Genomic DNA, 18,645 nt, shown 5'->3' on the forward strand with positions numbered 1-18,645 from the left:
ACATTTTATTTTCCTTCTAGAGATTCTTCGTGAGATATATATTTTGAGAGAATACATTAATCTCGTTGTACATAACATGCTTTTATATGCATATTTAGTTAAATTATTTGATACAGGATAGTGTCGTGTGTGGAGATACGTTGTTGCATATTCAATGATATTCCCCTAATATCCTTGGAGGCTCATGCTGTAAAGTTTGATTATAAAAACGAGAAAGAGTGACAAATGCAATATTCGCGTTTTTAGTGACTTTTTTTCAAGCAAATATGTAAAACTTCGCTTATTATATAATTTTATAAGACAGGCTTGCATCAATCTTACCATTATCATAATATAGAGTCGAAAAAGTTTTTCGTGCAAGTATTAAAAAATATATATGAAATATTCTAATTTTTATAAAAGAGAACTTACGTCAAACCATGTGCTTATATATATAGATACTACAGATTAACTTTGAAATAATTTAGGCAGCTTATTATTTATACGTACAATTTTAAGTAAAATATATATAAAAATTTTTAGTAAAAAAAAAATATATATATATATATTGTACTAATTGTATATAACGAAAGTTAATTAAAACAGTTGTAAACAATAATTGGCGGTACTATAATAGAGTATCGAAAACTTATTTGACCATGGCTCCGCCATTCTTCTTTTTTAATCGTTCTTAATTTCAGATCGTTAAATATCAATGATGATCGTATGTGAAATCGCTTTTCCCGTCATTTTTTTTCTCCGCACTCATGCATACACAATATGATGGAAACGCCCGGTATTGCCTATATATCGCCATGATAACATTTTTGTCAAACGGCCATTTAACAAATGGTTTGAAAATAATCCGCTCTCTCGGCACACGTGCTAGATGTTTGTTTAATCTTCTCGATGAATTCATAAAATAATACATAAACGAAAGAATGTATTTTTTCAATTTTTGCGCAATGCAGACAGTTTACGCTAATAGCCGCGAGCAATTGTTAAGAAATATACATAATCAATTTTTTTAAATTCTAGTTTGCAACTTTTATTTTGTTTCTTTAATTGTGGCCTTTTACCTTTTTTTTCTATTATATAATTTCTAACTATTAGATTTCTGGGTATCAAACTTGTTTTAAAACTATAACAAAACGATTGTTTTGTTAATCATTATTGTTTTGCATATATAAACCTGTTATTTTATATATACCTTTCCAAAATGACCACGTTGTTTCTTCAATTAATTTAGTTTTGTTATAATATAATATAGTTAAAAGAAGGCGTCAGTCAGGATAACCAATGCCTTAACAAAGAAGAATTGCAATTAAAAAGATAATTATTTTTTATCTATGTTAAAAGATAAGACATATTAAGTTCTTGTTACTGGAACGAAGTTTCAAGCCAAGCAGTTTGCTTCATCGCACTTGCGACGGTGTATTGAATTAACACAAACTGCAGATTTTCGTTGTTCAACATCATTACAATTTGTGTTGTAACTGTTTTAATCAGCATTGTTTATTTTATACTCACTACATGCGCGCGCGTAAGGACTGTTTTACTCAAAAAGCTTTGAACTGTCATGAAAGCACTCGATTTACGGTACCAAGTTGAAATTACTGATGGCTGGCACTGAAGAACTTCGTGTTTTGAGGTATCACTTATTTGCAGCGGGTTAATTTTTTTTGACATTTATTTGGTTTAATTAAACTTTCAATCTTAAATTTTTCATCTGATACGGCACTACTACGCTTTGTGAATATTAAATATAAGAAAACTTCAATTTGAGAGATTAACTTATTGCATTGAAATTTCTGGCAAGTTTAATGTATTCTTATCACAGGATATCTCCGCTTGCTACCGATGCCGCGTCTCAAATACTGAAAGCTTTCAACGAACACGCGGATGTGCAAGACGTATTTGTAATAGAATTGCTGAAGAGAAGAAAGTTAAATTGAACTTTTTTATCTAGCGCGAATGTTAGTTTCGTTTTGTTATGTCAAGTGTTACACATTGAAACATAAGTAGTCCACAGTTAGATGATGCGCAATCTAATAGAATAGTTCTTAAACTAGTTTTATCGCTGCATTTTTAAAAGATTTACAAGTTAAATTAAGAGGCTAACTTAATATTTTTTTTTTTTTTTTTTTTTAATAAAATTACTTATGAATTATACAGTTTTTACTCATTTATAAGGGGATCAAAAGCACATAAATATTTTGATGAAAATTTGATTAAAATTTTATGTGAAATTACTGGAATAGTTTTACAAACTTTTAAAACTTATTTAGTATAAAATGTGTACATACATATATAAGCGTAAGCTTTAATATAAAATATTTCTTTTGCCATATTATATATATATATATATATGTGTGTGTGTGTGTGTGTAAAAAAACTGAAAATTATACTTGGAATTATAACATAGCACATTTGTAATACGCAAAGGTATATGTTTCTTGTAACAATTTTAAATATTGATATTTATTATGAATGGCATCGTCATATAACTAGTCATTCTATCTATATTATCTATTTAGTCAACTATAGTATTATACATACAACTATTAATATTAATTGTTTATCGATATGTTTAATTATTGTTTTTAGTGTAACTTACGTTAATGATTTTATTAACAAAGAGAAATATTTTGATTCTAATTAATTCAATTAAGAGTGGCAATTGAACTGTATGTACATATCAATACATGATATATACGTACATATATTCGTTGATATACGCAAGAGTTTATATATTCCTTATTTGTATATATTCGCGAGGGCTCTCAAACATTGTACTGCCTTGAGTTAGTTTCTGAGTGCACTGTTTGTTACTAGTCCTTTGTGGTTAACTCCAAAGCTCTTCAATTATTCAATATGAAAGATAGTCACTAAATTTAATCTCAAGGATCATTTAGGCTTTTCAAATATATGTACAATAGCGAATCAATACACTATCAATGCAGTATTATTTTTATGCATATTTATAAATCATAAATCAGTACACGAATATTCTTCCAAGACATGCTATTTTAGTTTCTTTTTCTTTTTACCAATCAGAAACAAAGCATCAAAGTGTAAGGAAATACTAAAGAAATCTCTGTATCTAATTATGCACAATTTAGCCTCGAAGAAACTCGAGAATACACTTTTCGTACAAATTTTGAAATAAATTTGCCATAGAATTTTTGTTGTTAATATTACACAAAATATTCTAACATATGTGTTACACAAACCACTTATTTAGATGTTATAAAAGTTATCAAACTAAGCCTTGCGCTTTAGCGATTATAACCGATCTTTTGTACTTTGTATTAATGCGGTTTATTCCATGTCAGAGTTTCAACAGTCGGACTGACTGTAACATAAAAGCGCGTGCACTAAAGTGGAATTACCACAGCGTCGATGTAATGTACGATCATGATGGTCCTGACTAAGCAGAATCTATCCCGCACAACGACATCGTTAAACCGGAATTAATAGTAATTTATGTTTTCATTTCTCAGTTAATTTATCCGATAATGAACTACTCTAGGTACTTGTGCTACTCTAATACAAATGCATGTGTATATCGATGCATACGAAAATCTTATTGCCAAATCAAAAGAATATTCTAATATCTTACAATCTTTTTAATAATTACACTATGTTTTTACACAATCATGATTTGTACATATTTTTCTAGCCGATAAAAAATTGCTGAATTTGTTTAATAATAGATCAAGAAAAACATACGTATATAGATATTTTTATGAGAATTCTATGAAGTAAATATTGAGACTTAAAAGATTCTCTCTCTCATTTTATACATACATTTTGCCTATATATTTTATATATGAAATTATTTAAATTTTTAAATTTTAGATTGAAGAATTTTAATTTTAAATTATTTCATATTTGTTGTCCATTAGTTCTTATTAATATCGCATATAACATGCGAAATATAATCAAATGAAATATATTATAATAATCAGAAATAATTCTTTTTAAAACAAATATAATTTTAAATTATCAAATACCGATTATACGTGTAGATTTAACTTATTTATTTTATTATTATTTTTCTATTGACATAAAGTAAAAAGTGTGTTTTCGATTTTAACTATTTTAATAAAATAATTTGCCAAATTGCAATTTACACATACAAGTGCTAATTTTTATTTCAAGTCATTTCTATCAGTATAATAAGCACAACTGCTAGAAAATGTAATTAAGATGGTGGTCTTAACGACTGAATTTCTCTGCCTCCTATATAAGCTCCGATAAAGCGGATTAAACCCTTTTAAAAATAATTAGTCCATCGATTGCCCAAACCAAAATACACCTGCACCATAAACGAACACACCTCAGCCCTGTGGCTCGATTAAAAATCTCCCTTAAACATAAGTTTCACGAAAAATGTCTGGCGCGTGGGCTTGGAAATCGTTTGGGAAAATAGTTTCTCGCGTGGCAAAATGTTCTAACACCTCGTTGCAATTTTCTCTGGAACGAAATGCGTCGGCAATTTTCGACCGAGATGCGAGGTGGATATGAGAAGTCAAGATAATGCATATTCACCTACGATTTTGGCTTTTTGCGTTGTTCCTCTTCGTTCCTCGCTTCGTTCTGCCACTTCGACTGCATTCATAATTATTCGCCATTAAGCGAATCCAAGGAGTATCCATTTAGTTCTGCGCGTGTTAAGTGACAAGTGAGGACGAGCTCTCGTAACTTTTGCATCTTCTAATCGCCTCCTACTCATTGCTAGGCTCATTCTTCATGCCGCGTCTCTACCATGTATTCCACCCTCCCATCATCATCATCTGCATAATTTCGCAGCGCATCTACTCACGCAATCGCACATACATACATCTCGCAATCGAAGTCGCTGGAGTGACTGATCTTGCACTGGCGTTTGAATATTAAATAAAATCTAGGATACGCGGAAAATTGATTTTAAATTTATGGAGGGATATGTACGTTGGCAACATTGTATCGGAAGGGCACGCGTATGATATGATTTAAAGAATTGTCTTGTCGTTTGCACCACTCCACGCATAAATCCTGCAGAGATTATTCGGGCGTTGAATCTGCGACTAGTGATTTATTTTCGCATTTTTATCGCCTATTTCGTGAACGTCCAACAAATGGCATTGAATTTCAATGCGATCTATGATGTGAAAGAAAGAGATTTCTAATTTATAGAACCAGATGCGCCAGTTAATGGCGCATTAGATCGCGCAGTTGAAATATAAAGATAGATAATTTAATTTGAATATATAGATAATTTAATTTAAATATATAGATGGATAAATAATTTAATTTCTTTGCAAATAGAAACTTTATTTTTCTAAAATTTAATTCAAAATCTCACTCTCTCTCTCTCTCTCTCTCTCTCTCTCTCTCTCTCTCTCTCTCTCTCTCTCTCCTAATATGCATTGCATTGTATTTATTTATTTTTGTAAGCTTATATATTACAGAGAGAAACGTGCTGTTTTATGAAAATCCATTACATTATAATTCTGCAGTTCAACAAATCTTCGTAAAACATTACTGCTGCGTAAAATTATGCAACTGGAAATACATGAGCGTGGGATTAATATATTGAGGGTAATAATGGATTTTCCTGAAAAGTAAATAAATAAAATATTTAAAAAATTAATAGCAATAGAAGTTAATTAACATAAAATATTTATCATTGTAATATTATGTTAAATATCAAATTCAATTATTAATGACCTGCGGAAATTTTGACATATTATGGAGGATTAATTTTTTTACGTTTTATGTTTATCGATAATTTAAACACAGGTCTTTACAGTTCCAAATTATTGATAAATGGCTCTACATGACAAGAATACTGAGTTACTGTGACGAAATCGAACGTTAACATCAAACAATAGTACAGTGCAAGCAATGGAGCTTGTGTTTAACTTTTCGAATTCGGAAATGCAAGACGGCGCTATCCGCTATCCAATGTTCGCGCCAATATCAATGTGTAATTATTTACAAAGATCAAATCAAATATTGGACCGTGCATATCAAACTCTTCCAACTCGATAGAGATAATCTGAGAATAACTATAACAACTTCTTGCATCTTGCGTAGTTCTCTGTTAGCAGAAATATCGCGGCAAAAGTTACCGAGATAATTTAAAAATGTACAAATTTCGTTTGAAAATTGCAGATAGTACAGAATCTTTTCTGCTCTCTGTATAGTGTTTCTTCGTAACTTAAATACTTGCACGGCAACTCGCCTTCGCTCGCAATTTTGTATATACCGTCTCATTGTTTCGGTAACTCCTGCGAGGAAAAACCGTCGGTGTTCGCAAGGAAGTTTTCACTAGCGACTCGTTGTCAACACGAATAGAAAAGTTTTGTTTTCACGGTAAATACATGAGCAAAGTTTCATCTAATTGGTTAAGGTCACGAGCAAAATTGATGGCGACAAAACTTGGGCGCTATAAGCGGCGTAAATAGCCAATGCTCAACGAAAGAAATGGAACACGCAATTGTAATAGAATTCGACAATTCAAGAATGTATTGATGTTAGCACACATATACACACATCAGTACGAAATCAGGGGCACATGAATATGGAGTTGTATATTGCCATTTAATTACGATTACAAATTGATTGCTCTATAGTTCAGATTAATCTTAAAAATCAATATATCGGCGTTAATACTTTTCAACGAAGTTTACAAATGATGTTACGCGGCCAACTATCTTATTTTATTGCTATTTTTTATTTATTATATAACGTTCAGAAGATTACAGTAATCTATTTATTAATAAATGGGAAACAGGGGTTTCATATATTCGATAAAATTAGAAAAAAAGTTAATAGAATAAATAAGATTATACATACATGTATTCTGTATGTGTGAACATTAGTTATTGCCGAACAAATAACCCGCGACATGAGATTTGTAAAATTACGTCTCCAACATTATTTGATTAAATTTTTCCTTGTACAGAATTCGGCCACTATATTGTTAATTAATATCGGACACGGATCGAGCTTTACGTAGTTCGACAGAGAAACGTTATTCGCTCTACTACGCGTTAACAAGTTCGTTTATTGAATTGGTAATGCATTTTACATTATTTCCAGATTCTAATTACACGTATCACTGGGGCATTATTGGAGTGAATTGATTGTAATTTTCAATTACAATGCAGTTTACAGTTTCAGTATCCATTGCGAGATAGACACTAGTAATATTTTCTCTGTATGACTATATTTACATTACTTTGTGACTTTTTGTATTTATATTTCGAATTCGCTGATGCATATCACCTTGCAACGATGCCATCTGTCATCCAACATTGGATGCATCAATTAATTGCAGACTGATGGAAAAATCAATCAACCAATTAATCTTAACAGTTATCTCATTTATCTGGTTTTTATTAAATATTATGTGTACTTACTCTCTATATTCTTTATCATTTTGCATTAATTTTTTGCACTTTTTACAAAATCTACTTTAGTGTCTTTTATTTAATTAGTATATTTTCCATTTAAAAGATAATTGATTTATCGATAATTGACAAAGAGAAAGAGTTAACTATATATTTCTCATTTTATCAGTGATAGAGATGAAAAGAATTATTTCGTTAGTGAAAGATATTAAAATTCATTAGTGTCTTTATAGAAATAATAATTTCTAATTTTTAGCTGTGTTCCAATACATTGTTCTAATGTATTTCATTCAGGAATTATATTTTCAGATAACAACAATTACTACGATATTTTCGGTACTTTCTAAGTCATAAAAATTTACACACACCGTAAATTTCAGCACATATAACTTTACTTAACGACATGATAGTTAAGATTTTACGTTCAACGGTAATAATATCACTATAGCATTTAAATCGTCAAGAAACCGGCAATTGTAATATTATTGTTGCATGCACTATAAAAAAAATTGCAGTATTTTTACGAGATGAATAGTTAAATATTAATATGAATTCTTCGCTATTTAAATGTTCATTTCCTTATATTAAAGAGATGTATTTTTAATTCACAAACTATTTTGATATAATTCTTTTTTAAATATATTTTTTTAAATATATGTTTTTTAAATATATTAAATATATGTACTTTTTAATGATACATTTGCTTGTTAAATTAATTTTACAGTATAATGAAATTTTTTTATTTATCTAAGATTTTGATTCACTACTGCAAATTATTTTATTAATTATACACATCTTGCCAAAACATTGTCACTATTTTATTGCTAATAAACTTGTGTGAAAATTGTATCTAAACTTTATTATAATGTAATTTATTAATTTTGTTTGATTTATGTATACGCCATGTGATATTTATTTTTTTTTATACTTATTTATTCGGCTTCTCTTTTAGTATAAAAATATCTCGAACCCAATATTTAGAAGTAGGCCGAGACTCTTAAATAATCCGCTTAGTTATATGTGTTTTCCGCGAAGCGGCCATTAATTTAAAGTACTTTTTAAGTACGTACGAATCTCGTTCTCGACTTTTAATTTTCACGACTATATTTCGATATTGGTGCGGTCGTTAAAGTTGAAACGCAAACTCGAAAATAGGATACGGGAAATGGTATACTCTCATACATAGTTTGCTTTGAATGGGCCGTACAATACAAGTTTATTGAAAGCCGGAAGTTGATTCACTATGACGAATCTAGTCCTCGCCTCAGCGAAGAAGACGCCTTGTCTGGCCATACGCGCATCTACTCCACTTCGCATCGTGCGAGATTCCTTAACGCCGGCGTGCTGCTTATATTTCGCGCGATTTTTTTGCACGTAGAAAATACATTGTAAACAGTATATAGGGACCGCGGTTTCTATCAGTTTCTATCACGTAATGTATGTCAATGCGGTCGCTCTTCGCACTACTTGAAATTCACTGTGCAAAATAATAATATCGTTCACGAGCGGTTTGCGTTTCTTATATTTTTTCATTCTTTCTCTCTCTTTCTCTTTTCCTGACTTTTTTCACAAGGCTTTTTCTGTTTAATATTACTTTTTTTTAAAGGTAGAACAAAATTGAAATGTAAATCCAAATCAAAATAATTTTTTTTAATTATATTTTTTACATTACATTTATTTAGAATTTTTTATCATTTTTATGAATAACTAAATTTTTGTATTTTAACAGATATTTAATTAAAATTTGTAGTAGAATATATTTAATGGTAACATTGTAAATCCTGCAACGAATAAAAAGTAGTCTTTCATAAAATTTTTGTTAAGGAAATAATCGACTTAAGATTATTCTTTATTTACAAAAATGATAATGATGGAAATTTTATATGCGCTGATGATAGATTATATAATTTTACGAATGACGAATTTGTAAATATTTAGGATGACATAATTCGATGAAGAATGGCTGGCAAAATGTCAAAAAATGGGACAACGTTTCGCATGGCGCGTATATTTGCGAGTTTCATACCTCATATTCATCGTATTACCGTATCATCGTATGTACATGCATAACCGTGTTACATAACCCGTATATTATGTACCTAGAGGATATATTTCTGAGTGCACAAAACAAAGCGGAAATCAACTACGCAGTGCATTATGCCGTTCGTGATGCACCTGCATCGTTGCGTTGCGCGGGAGTGGCACTTCCGCTCTATCATTCGATCCTTCCGTGTCCTTTGCCTTCGAAATATCCCAGGAATTCCGTTACGAATTTCGGTATTCAACTACGATTACAAAGATAGATGGCTTTATGCCGTTATATATTAATTAATTTCACAACTTTTCTGACTTACATACCTGCTGCCTCTATGTGCTTTAATGACTTTCCGCGTTTCTTGTTCACTGTCATATTCAGATTTTTCCGTAATGAGTTATATGAAAAATTTTACAAGCTGTTATTTTAAGACGTATACTAATTGTCGGATTTATATCGAATGGGCCGCGTCGAGAATTTAATCCCACGCTTCAACGATATTCTGTAGCTGATGAAATTCTCAACGGGACTGGATAGTAAATCTGATAAGTCTTTGCGATATGTATTTCAATGGATATCAATAATTATTTCAAGTAAACTATAATAATTTTTAGTAAACTATATTAGAGTATATATAAATGTATGATTTATTCAATCTAATAAGATTAGAAAATTTTTTTTCAGTTGCGTATCTAGTGTTCACTATGTACATTTTCATCTTCAAATAAGCAATATACGGTCAGATTTGTCACACATGCCACGAGTATAAATTTATTAAATAGTATACAAATAAACATATAGAAAGAAATATAGAGATCTGATTTAAATAACATGATAAATTCTCTTAAATTCTCTTAAATCTTGTACTCTTAAAAATTGTTTTTTATTTTATTTAAAATCTAAACCATAAATTGAGTATTTTCCCAAGGCAATTTGTGGAGAACAAATGCCAATACGTTTGTCGCATACGACATATATACGGAAAACACGCGCGTGTTTCATTATTGATTGCATCGGTTCTAAGGCGGAGTAATGTTTTTACGAATAATAAATTTTTTAACGACGCCGGTTCATTAGCAAGTACTTAAAAATGCTGGAGCCAAGTTCGGCTCTTGCCTTCGGTGGTATATAGCGCCTATATTCTTTCTGCCGCTGACAGAAAAATTAAGTGAGGCGTGGGGAAAAAAAGTTAATAAATGACCGCGCAAGCCTCAGACCAGAGCTGGACGAATATAAAGCAGGACGGTGTTACTAGATTGCGAATTCACATTATATACTCCATATATCGCATCTTCCTGAGAAACAAATTTAGCTGTTGACAGTGCGACGCTCTGACAGTCCAATTATTAAGTATAATGGGAATTTTATCGTCCTTCTAGCTTCGCAAATAAAGAGATTTTATGATACGTTATATATCATCGTGACCACTTATTAATTTATACCTCTGAATAATGATGATAATCGATATATATATGAACTTTTTTTTGGTATCCATTTATTTTCAGATATATATTTGAAGAATGTTTGTCGTTTAACAGAAGAATTTAGAAGACAAAAGATTTTAATTTATGTAAATGTATACAGGTATATTTATTAAATAATATTCGTTATTTTACAAGTCACTAGTATATAAAATAATAAAGAATATATTTATGTATATTTATGTTTAAAATAAATGTATATATACATATATATAAATTAAATCGGTATTTTTCATCTAGCTAAATATGAATGAGATTGTATAAATATTTTAGGCAAAATTTTTAATTAAAATGTAACTAGTATGCACACAAGGTCTCCCGCTTTTTATATTTGTTTTTCGTCTATGAGTTGTTATTACGCCGTTCTACTCGTTTCAAAATAAGATAAATACGTTCCCAATATACATAACTATATATGTTCCAATATCGCTTCACTCCCAGCGGTCGAAGAGCCAAAGTGCGAACTCTCGAGGAAGGCGCCGCGTATGTTCATGCGCGAGGCGATAATTCGTCGCATCCCAAGCACATTTAACGGCGGAGAGATCCGCCGGAGTCGGTTTTCCAGGAATAAATCACCGAAAACCAACGGATGCTGGCAGTCTAAATCGCGTCCATTTGTCACAATCGACACAGACCACCGCTATTTTCTCGAATATGTCGATCCGCCCCATCTCAAGCGCATTCCTACTCTCTCTCTCTCTCTGCTCTTTCTACGATTCACGAAGAAATACACCGAAAGACGCGTTTTTCGTATGTCTTTTATACAATCATTCCTTTGTAAACAAGATAAATATATCTTGAAGAGAAGTACATCTTGAAAAAGAGCGTAAAAGGACCTTCGGTATATGTGTAGTGACTGAGGCTAATCCAATATAGTTATCAGACATATCCATGTGGTCATAATGGAGTAGACGACCAAAGGGATTAATGTTGTAACAATCGCTAGCTATAGCCTTGTACCCAGCGATTGGGTTCTGATCATTTGTGTGTTTAATTGGCGAATACCTATATAATCATCGATACTCTCTCTCTTTTTTTCTCTATAGGTATATAATTGAAAATGATACTCTCATAGGAATTCTCATTTCCACTAAGGCGTTAATTTATACACAAATAGTTCATATATTCTTATTGTGCATTTTAAACATGATTATCCGATATTGATCTTGCGATTCTAAATATAATTGCATTTATGTATAAATCTCAAAAAAAGTTGCGCAACATTTTATCGGTTTGTATTCCATGAAGATTTTAGTATGTTTTTTCTAGTCGGTCTTGCGTGTGCAATAGTTCATTGAAATGAAAATACTATCGACAAATGTTTTAATAGAATATCGAAAATTGTTTTTGACAAACAATAAGACAAATCTGATAAATATTGTCATGCACAATGTATATCTGCAATGTTGCAAATATTGATATTATGCTATGTCGACAATTGAATTAAAGATTATTTTGCGCAGGTATATGTGTGTGTGAAGTAACAATATTTTAAATAATTCTATTTTATCTTCTTTTTTTTCTTTTTTACTTTTTTTCTTTTATTAATTCTTCATCAACAAATACACATCTAATTCAGCAAAAATTTAAGACCTTTTTTATACTTTTAGTATGTGTACATGGATATTAGTAATTTTAAAACTGAAATTTAAGATATATATATATATTGCATACATATTGCAGCACAAGAAAGTTATATAATATAAGGTCTTCCAAAATTATTGCATATATTTCTTTCATATTCTTTAACCAATTTAAAATCGATTTTTTCTTAATGAAAGTTTGATTAAATATCTTCTGATGTAATATCTTCTAACTTTCTACAAGTTATTAGCTATATCTTACAATATTGAATATCTTGATGTCGTAAAATTAAAATTTATTAAATTCCAATTCAACTAAAGTTTAAAATTATATGAAGTGTAACATTTTTTGTTCATTTTACACTTTCAGAGATTAATTTCTGTTAGAACCATTTCAATTATTTATAATTTAATAATTTATAATATTTTACAATCAATGAAAGTAATAAAATAGATCATTTTTTGTAACATTTTTAAACATTTATTTTAAAAAAATTAAAAGATTCGCGAAAATTGAAGAGTGCCTTGAAACAATGGTCTTAGAACCACTTTATAGGGATTTTAATAATTCTCTAATCCAAAGTGATTTCTCAGACAGCAGATTTACGTATAATTGAATTTTAATTTGCCTCTCGAAAGAAAACTATTCTTGCAGGAACAACCGCGGATATTCAGTCGCTAAACGATAATTGAATTGGATTTTCGGAATCTCGCGATTAAGTCAGTTCCATCGTCGAATTGGCGCTTTTTTCATTCGTGCTTTTCGAAGAAAAGTTATTTTATATTCGAAAGGAGTAAATATATCTCTCGCAATTGACAGATTAATTAAAGACGACACTTGATATAAATGACGAAAATAGCTAACAAACATACCGAATGAATTTGATCACTTCAGTATTATTTAACATATAATATTCATCCGTGTCATTTGTTAAACCTTGGGGCACAAGACAAATTATTATAAATTTTAACACGGAGCTTATATGTACCGCAATTGAAGCAACCCACAGTCGCGGTTTACCGCATCCACCCCATCCCCCTTGATATTGCAAGCCGATGAATTGGCTTCCGGAGTACGAATGATGCCAGAGCCACGGATACATCGCACTTCAATTTGCACACATATGGAGTAATATTATTTTATCCTCGAATCTGAGGACTAGCTTGCATATGCTTACGCGAACGCGTATTAACATCTAGAATAAAGTTGCAATACTCTCGATACTATCAAATGATATTACCTAAATTTATTTTTTTATTCAAATGTGTATAAAAATGTTATGGAAACATACATTATAAGAGACAATAAATATATGTATGTTATATCTCAAACCCATTATTTTTGTTGATTAATTTTATTTTAAACTTTAATTACATATATACAGCACTTTCTAATATGTAATAAAATAATTGTCAAACTTTCATCTTCGCTTTCACAGAATTTGCGATTGATATTTTTCTCTTGTTGCTCGTGCTGCTATTTCGTATGTCAAAATTGCATCAGCCGTACATTTTGCGAGACAGCTCCGAGTGTCTGTTAAAGCTGTGTGTGACTGTGACGGACATTATACGTAACAATATTATGCATTACAGTTATGATAATGAGATGCTTCGCGAATGAAAACATTTCAAATTCCATGTGACTTTTGTATGAATATGTAATGGCTTCTTTGACACACATGCATTGTCGACAATTTAAAAAGATTTCATTATATAATATTGATATTCCATGACATAATTGCATTAAGTTATATACGATATATTTTTCAGTTCTAATAGATGTCTGAAAAAAAAAGAAACGTTAATGTACAATTGCTGCCTTTTCTTTCTCTCTGGCAGCTCCATGGCTGTCCTTAATTAATGAATATCCAATGGCACTAATGTAATTAACGGCATTTGATTAACGACATTGCGAACAAATACTATCGAAATAACCTCCATGACTGTTTTCATTTTCCTTGAATTAGCTATGCAACTGTGCTTACTCTGACCAGATGGTGCAACAAATAGGCAGTCGTATAATCGTATTAAGATTAATGCATTTTTCATGCCTTATAACAACCTTATCTTTTCCGTTTTAACAATTATTCTTGTTCCTTTATATTTTTGTAACATTTTTCTGCGACAAATCGCCAATTGATAGCTGCAAAACCTAGAAATTCTTTCTTGAACTACATTGAAAATCGATTTAGAAATACTTCAGATATAATCTAAAACATATTCGCAGATATTTTTTCTCATCTGAAACGCGGCTTATGTGGATACATATGTACCATAGCGGATAATTTGTCTTTGAGTTTCATCTTTATATTTCGTTCTATTTGCAGTGTATCTGAAATATGTTTTTTCCATGTGCGATTTGCATACAGAGTAAACGCGCAAGAAAGGAGAAATAGAGACGTGTCGTTGCTATCAACTGGGTCGCAAGTGACGAGTTTGGCCGCGTTTCGAGGTGAGCGAGTGCTGTCCTTGGACAAAGTGCTCGTGTGTAACCCCTTCGAGGATCCTTTACGTCCATGAACAAAGCGTTTCCATGATCCCATACGAATATGACGTGTGGTATGGCAATATACGCTTGTCTATCTTATGCATAATTTAAGCACATTTTGTACGAATTCAAAATGACAAATATCTTTTCAAACTGAATTGAAATAAAACGAGAGATATATTTATATGTATTTAAATGGTTGCTCTTTTTTATTAAATATGATTATCTTATACATATTATCTTATTATATATTTCTGGGAATGTAAGTTTTGGCAAAGGAACAAGATTAACTAAGGCGGAGGATTATGCAAACATGTAATTCAGCGTATCAAAGCAACATACAATTCTCAAACCAGAGTTCGCAGTGCAAGCAAGTCAAATTCGCTCGAGACAATTTTGGAGATCGCGATAGATTAAGCTTTAAGCTTGATCGGCCGACAACTAGAACTTAGAATCCAAATACTGTTATTGAACCACAAGCGCAGTTGCGATTGTTGTAATAACATATATAGCGCGGAAAGTTAGTTGCTAAAGTAAATAATAAGTTTAGTAAATATTAAAATTAATATTTGAACTTTGGGGCTATTAGAAATCAGATTTTACTTTGTGGATAAATTTGTTTTATAAGATAAAATTTAAAAACTGTCACATTAGTATATAGATCCAACAAAAATTTTAACTAAAATTTCTAGATTAGTTATCTTAATATTATATTATGTTTTAAGAAAAATGACACATTTAAAAAAAATTATTTAAACATATAAAAAGAAAGTATTTTTTAGTTTGCAACTACTACGTAAACTGATGTTTGAATTAGGCAATGAATAGATTTTAGTGATTAATTCTCAATACTTGAAAGCAATTTCGAATATTATCTGCCATTTTTCACAACTCTGTGAAAATTTATTACACGTTCAACGTACAGTCGACGTAAACATCATAAATTTCATAGAGTACTTTTCTTTTATCCAGTTATTTATATGTATGTCAAGTGCATACAATCTTCTCCACTATAAGAAATTTCTACCTAATAACTTCAATAAAAAGTAGTGTCAATCTATAAAAAATTTTATGATTTCTTAACTTAAATATACGTGTGATAGATCTTTTGGGAAAGATTATCTTTTATAACTATAATATTATATATATATACATATATATATTAAAAATATATATAACTATATAAAAAATAAAATATTTTTAATAATGAAAACAATAAAATATGCGCTAAACATGATGTTTGTAAGTGCATTTATTAATATGCATTTTGTAAAGTAGAACACGATCATTTATTTGTTTATCAGGTATGCCATCCTGTTATTAAAATCAGAATTTACATTTGAATTTTAATGAAAGCCGATAATTTAAATGTAAATTAAACTGCATATTTTACGCTCTTTCAGTTTGATAGAAACGTTTGCATTTACACATATCGCTACTTATGCAATACACGTTTCCTATGTGAAAAATATTGCGTTCGTTATAATAAGACATCTCATGTTTCATGACAATAATAATTGAAAATAACGTCTCTGAATAATTAACAAAAATGAGAGATAATTGCATGTTATAAAATAAAATTATATATGCAGTACATTATTTTCTCAAAAAGTATATAATATTTTTTTTGATGTATTTAATGTGCAACATATAAAATATAATGTCTCTTGCATACTTGTGTACACGATACGACTATACAACAACCTGAAAAACAAAATGATGTCTGTTTTTTATCGATAACAAAATTCAATATTCATATTTCGATCACGTTTTGCAGGACACAATCAGCAATCAAAATTTGATTGTTTGCTTCCTTTTTCCACCATTGGAATCATTATTTTATTTATGAGACAGTATCGCAAAAATAAACTGTATGAACTAACGAACTGTCACAACTCTTTTTACGAATGAAACGTATTTGCATATAACGAGAATATTCCTTATTATCATGGTAATTACTAAGAAACTGACGTGAGTCAAGATTTAACTATTTTGCTACGTGGAAGATAGTGACGTTAATAGTTTAATTTGCAATTTTGCTTTTGCTTGCTCTGTTTCAGGCACTCTTACAAGCCCACGATGTTGCCGGCCACGAAGTTTACGGCGAGGAAGCCACCAGAGTAACACCACCGCCGCTTCTCACGTATCTGAATGGTGGCGACGACCTCGAAGGACAAAACGGCGATTTAGACGAGAAAATCACTCGCGTCAGACTGGTGCAGTTTCAGAAGAACACGGATGAGCCGATGGTGAGTGGCACTTCAAAGCACCTGTAATTGCGGAAACGTGTCTTTTCGGTAGTACGAGACCGCGTTGAATTTCTACGGCACTATCAGATTTATTTGTGAGCTCCCTCTCTTTTCCTCTTTCTCTCTTTCTCTTTCTGACATGATTTTTATATATTTGTTAAAGAAAAGCGCATATCCATTCAAAATTTACAGAGAAAATTTACAGAGAAATATTTAAAAAACGTTGACATAAAACGTATCATATTAAAAGATTTATGTTGAAAATATTATTTCATATTGTGAGACAAATATAAAAGAAAAACACAACAGACATATTCGTAGTATCTCATATTTTGAACATGATGAATGCTAAATTTTTATATGCGACTATAAAACAACTGGATATTGTCATTGAAATTTGAATTTTAAATTTACATCAGTATTTGCTGTATATGCGATTTAACGTAGCATTAACGTAGCATTAATAATATTTGAAACACATTATCGTAAAAAAACGAAAAAATACTCATATTTGATTATTGTTGGCGTGCTCTGCATTTACCATTTTTAATTCATTTCGCTTTATCCTGTCGCTTTTTAGGGAATCACACTAAAAATGAACGAGGACGGACAATGCTTTGTCGCGCGAATTATGCATGGTGGGATGATCCATAGACAAGCCACTCTTCACGTTGGTGACGAGATCAGAGAAATCAATGGTATACCAGTTCAGAATCAATCTGTTAATGCCTTGCAAAAGATTCTGGTGAGTATCATCATAAAATTATCCTCACAATTGCGAGTAAAATTTAAAAAATACAAAATTCTTTTTTCTAAACTGAATTAAAATAATTAAATTTTTCTTTATAAAGCACATATTATAACTGATACAAATATATATTAATTATAAACTTAATAAAAGTTATATTTTGAAATAATGTATCATTTTATTATTGGAAAATATATAGATTTATGTATTTGTCCATTGTGTGAAAAAGAAATGTTGAACTCAATTTTACGCGAATAATTCATTACTTTTGCTTTCTCATAGACTAGTAACATCTAAAGATTCGATCTTTTTTGACTGTTACAGCGGGAGGCACGAGGATCTGTAACTTTCAAGATTGTGCCATCGTACAGGAGCGCGCCGCCCCCCTGCGAGGTACAAGTAAGACCCAACACCCAAACCCATTCCCAAAACACTATCGCGTCTAGTAAGCCCGCATCATCCGCAGCCTCCACGGGCGTCAGCCCTGGAGGTGGTGCGAACAAATCCGGGAAACTGGTGAAAACCTCTGCAGCCACCACAAGCAAAGAGAAGACGTCTAAGACGTCGAAATCTTCCAAGTCTAAGAGCGCTTCCTCGTCTACCGAGAACACGCCTAGACGTCGCTTAAACCCATTGTCGGCCCTACGATCGCGAAAATCTTAAATTTCGACGTACGATT

At 30.9% G+C, this 18,645-nt stretch overlaps 1 protein-coding gene across 14 annotated transcripts in view; it reads left to right on the forward strand.

The window, feature by feature from the left end:
• Positions 1–18,645, forward strand: part of Cask (peripheral plasma membrane protein CASK) — a 182,443-nt gene that overhangs the window by 138,167 nt on the left and 25,631 nt on the right. For 9 of the 14 annotated variants that reach the window (XM_083033330.1, XM_083033329.1, XM_083033320.1 and 6 more), the window contains 3 exons: positions 17,030–17,218; positions 17,799–17,963; positions 18,291–18,365. In XM_083033330.1, the coding sequence (XP_082889456.1) occupies positions 17,030–17,218; positions 17,799–17,963; positions 18,291–18,365 (429 nt within the window). The remainder of the gene's footprint in view (positions 1–17,029; positions 17,219–17,798; positions 17,964–18,290; positions 18,366–18,645) is intronic. The other 5 variants (XM_083033331.1, XM_083033318.1, XM_083033324.1 and 2 more) reach the window with 1 other exon arrangement.

This window comes from Prenolepis imparis, unplaced genomic scaffold, assembly GCF_030444845.1.
Source record: "Prenolepis imparis isolate NDT839.2.m4 unplaced genomic scaffold, iyPreImpa1.0 SCAF_3, whole genome shotgun sequence".
Lineage (NCBI taxonomy): Eukaryota > Metazoa > Arthropoda > Insecta > Hymenoptera > Formicidae > Prenolepis > Prenolepis imparis.